Below are 4,034 nucleotides of genomic sequence, written 5' to 3'. Positions count from 1 at the left end.
GCCATCATTACTCGTATAGCGGAGCGAGCCAGATGGGACGTCGGTCTTGTCCCCCGCAGCCTAAGTCAGCTTGGGGCAGGGTAATGATGGCGCCTCCTGTTGACGTGGTCGGTCTGAGCCCTGGGTTGGGCGAGGTGGAGGCTCCTCCGAGGTCGAGGTCGAGTCTGTCTTCCAAGGCCGAGGTCGAGTCCGAGCCCCTGGGTCGGGCGAGGCGGAGACCGTCGGCTGAGGCCAGGGCTGAGTCCGAGCCCTGGGGTCGGGCGAAGCGGAGTTCGTCGTCCTTCGGGGCTGAGCCCGAGTCCGAGCCCTGGGGTCGGGCGAGGCGGAGTTCGTCGTCTTCCGGGGCTGAGCCCAAGTCCAAGCCCTGGGGTCGGGCGGAGCGGAGTTCGTCGTCTTCCGGGGCTGAGCCCGAGTCCGAGCCCTGGGGTCGGGCGGAGCGGAGTTCGTCGTCTTCCGGGGCTGAGCCCGTGTCCGAGCCCTGGGGTCGGGCGGAGCGGAGTTCGTCGTCTTCCGGGGCTGAGCCCGAGTCCGAGCCCTAGGGTCGGGCGGAGCGGAGTTCGCCGTCTTCCGGGGTTGAGCCCGAGTCCGAGCCCTGGGGTCGGGCGGAGCGGAGTTCGTCGTCTTCCGGGGCTGAGCCCGAGTCCGAGCCCTGGGGTCGGGCGGAGCGGAGTTCGTCGTCTTCCGGGGCTGAGCCCGAGTCCGAGCCCTGGGGTCGGGCGAGGCGGAGTTTCCTATGGCGCCTGAGGCCGGACTTGGCTGCTGTCAGCCTCACTCTGTCGAGTGGCACAGCAGTCAGAGCAGCGCAGGCGGCGCTGTCCTCTTGTCAGGCCGGTCAGTGGAGCGGCGAAGTGACTATGGTCACTTCGGCTCTGTCAACCGGAGGGCGCGCGTCAGGATAAAGGTGTCAGGCCTCCTTTGCATTAAATGCCCCTGCGATTTGGTCGGTTGGCGTGGCGATTTGGCCAAGGTTGCTTCTTGGTGAAGACTGGGCCTCGGGCGAGCCGAAGGTGTGCCCGTTGCTGGAGGGGGTCTTCGGGCGAGACGTAGATCCTCTGGGGTCGGCTGCCCTTGCCCGAGGCTGGGCTCGGGCGAGGCGTGATCGCGTCCCTCGAATGGACCGACCTTTGACTTAATCGCACCCATCAGGCCTTTGCAGCTTTGTGCTGATGGGGGTTACCAGCTGAGATTTAGGAGTCTTGAGGGTACCCCTAATTATGGTCCCCGACAACGATGTAGGTAGGTTTGAACAAAGTTTTACTTTGCTTTTGTGATATCTGGATTAGACAACCTATGATGTAGGTTAGGTTGTTGTTTACAGACGAGGTAGTCTAAGGTATTAATTTAGGGTAAGATATGTTTACAGAATTAGGGCCTAATTTATGTCGCTAACATTATCTAACTTATTTAAGTAACTCAATTTGGATTAGATCATGTTAGATTAGGTGGGATCTAGATCAGATTGGTATAACTGGATAAGATCCATTTATTTTAGGCTAGATCATGGTTGTTACTGTAGAGTGGGATATGTATGCCTATTAGAACAAGATAAATCCATAAGGATAAGGTAGAATCTTTTGAGGTCAGTTAGATCTATTAGGGTGACATTTTTTTCAAGATAAGATGAATCTACTAAGGTAATAGAGTATCTTTTAAGATAAGATGGATCTATGAGTGTAGGATAGAATCTTTTAAGATGAGATGGATATTGTTTAGGCTAGATACTTTAATGAGGGATAATCTAGTTTGTCTAATTATTTTTATAAGCATTTTTTTTCTATATACATATGAAGATGTAATTGTGGACATTACTCCACAACTCATCACCCTCAATCAAAGCTGACACGGTAAGCTGATAAAAAAATGAATATATACACAAGTGACTCGAAAGCACATCACCCTGGTACATTCGTACTACTACTTGTTACAGTTCTTCCCACTTCAGAGCTGACACGGTATGGGCGTGCATGCAGGATACGAATGCTAGTTCCCGCTGATTCTGCTTTGCTCGCGCCCCGCGGGCAACAGCCCAACTGCAACTGCCAGCAGCCGCTGCACCACAGCAGAAACCAACTACGAGAGTGGCAAACGACAAACAAACATCACTTCGTCACCAAACAATAATGCACGAGCACGACCCCCCCTACACGGACACCAACAGCAATTGATGGGCAAGGACAATAATGGTGGCAGGAGCGACAGCGACGACATCAAGCGGCGCCCGGTGTGTCCTGGCTGGAGGCCCAGACGATGTCCTTGAGCGCCGGCCGGAGCTCCTCGCTACAGAACGACCGGTACTCCATCGTGTCGCCGCCGTCCTTCTTCACGTCCACCAGGAGCACCGACGGCGCCACGCTGAAGATCTCCGCGGCCACTGCCAGCCGCGCCCCCGAGCGCCCGCGCGACACGGCCTCCAAACGAACGCCCCGCGAGCCGCTCTTTGTCACGCGCATGTTGGCTCCGCGGCCGGTGACCAGCGACTCCAGACGGGAGACCACGCTGCTGGCGGCCTCGCGCGTCACGAAACGGATGCCGCCCGCGCTAGACCTCCCTACGCCGCCGCCACGGCCCTGGTCGAAGAGCGGGGACAGGTCGAAGCCCTCCGAGAAAGAGATGAGGTGGAACGCGTTCAGCACCTCGGGCTCTTCCTTGTCAGAGGTGGCGCGGCGCGCGTCCGGGGTTGGCTCCTTGAGGTTGAGCGGCGGCAGGACGGGCAACGGCTTCCGGTACCACGGCGTCTCGACGAGGCGAGCGACGGTGATGCGCGTGCTCGGGTCGGGGTCGAGCAGCTCGCCGATGAGCTTCCGGGCGTCCGCTGAGACCCACGGCGGGCAGAGGAACTCGCCGCGCTGCATCTTCCGGTACATGACCATGAGGTTGTCCTCGTGGAATGGCAAGCTGCCAACGAGGAGCACGTAGAGGATGACGCCACAGGACCAGAGGTCCGCCTTGGCGCCGTCGTAGCCCTTCCCGCCGAGCACCTCGGGGGCGACGTATGACGGCGTGCCACAGGCGGTATGGAGCAGCCCGTCGGAGCGCGCGTGCCCGGCGAGCGCGCTGAGCCCAAAGTCCGCCACTTTGAGGTTGCCTACCTCGTCGAGGAGCAGGTTCTCGAGCTTCAGGTCTCGGTGGAACACCCCGCGGCCGTGGCAGAAGTCGACCGCGGCGACGAGCTGCCGGAAGTAACAGCGCGCCACGTCCTCCCGGACCCGCCCCGCGCGCGCGATGCGGGAGAAGAGCTCCCCGCCGCGGACGAGCTCGAGCGCGAGGTAGATCTTGGAGCGGGTGGCCATCACCTCGTGCAGCTCCACGATGTTGGGGTGGGACACCATCTTCATGACGGCGATCTCCCGCTTGATCTGCTCCGCCATGCCCGCGCGCTCCAGCTTGTCCTTGGCCACCACCTTGACCGCGACGCTGCGGCCCGTGCGCAGGTCCCGCGCCGCGTGCACCCGCCCGAAGTTGCCGTGCCCCAGCACCCGCCCCAGCTCGTACCGCCCCTGCAGCACGCTCTTCCCGTCCGCCGCCATCGCATCCTCCATTGCCGCCCACCTCCTTCCTTTCTTCGATGTTCCTTCTTCGACAGAGTTGGCCTGACCTGACTTTACCTGAAAACCCGGCGACGAGACCGATGAACCTACCCGTCCTCGACGTGCTTGCGGTGGCAGTTGCGGCCACTGCGCAGGTTGCGCTTTCCGGCAAGGTCAGACATTTCTCAGCATTCCTGTAGCAACGAGGCTGCACTTTGTGGCTTGCGGGTGTCGGACTGTCAGGGTCTTTTCTGGCGAGCTCAGACGCTCCCTCACACGACACAGGCGCCGGGCTTTATGGTGGCGCATGGGTATCTTGGGTAGCGCCATTACCCATTAGCCATCCGCCATGGATTGGGATTTGGGAGATGTGGTCGCGGCGACGGCAGCTGCGCGTGGGCCGGAATGATTACTGGGCCCATTTCTTAATCCATTATTAGCGGATCTTAAGTCGATTATCATTTTCAAATGCACGGCAGCGGCCAGCCAACTTGGCCGTGGCTGCGT

At 59.7% G+C, this 4,034-nt stretch overlaps 1 protein-coding gene across 1 annotated transcript; it reads right to left on the bottom strand.

The window, feature by feature from the left end:
• Window positions 1-1,851: 1,851 nt before the first annotated feature.
• Window positions 1,852-3,734, bottom strand: LOC100191755 (uncharacterized). Its single transcript, NM_001137182.1, has one exon. It carries the CDS (start codon window positions 3,537-3,539, stop codon window positions 2,208-2,210), a length of 1,332 nt encoding a protein of 443 aa, NP_001130654.1. The 5' UTR covers window positions 3,540-3,734; the 3' UTR covers window positions 1,852-2,207.
• Between the last annotated feature and the right edge of the window lie 300 nt (window positions 3,735-4,034).

The sequence above is a fragment of the Zea mays genome, chromosome 7 (genome assembly GCF_902167145.1).
Source record: "Zea mays cultivar B73 chromosome 7, Zm-B73-REFERENCE-NAM-5.0, whole genome shotgun sequence".
NCBI lineage: Eukaryota > Viridiplantae > Streptophyta > Magnoliopsida > Poales > Poaceae > Zea > Zea mays.
The sequence above is the reverse complement of the archived record's forward strand: the minus strand, read 5'-3'. Positions and strand labels throughout refer to the sequence as shown.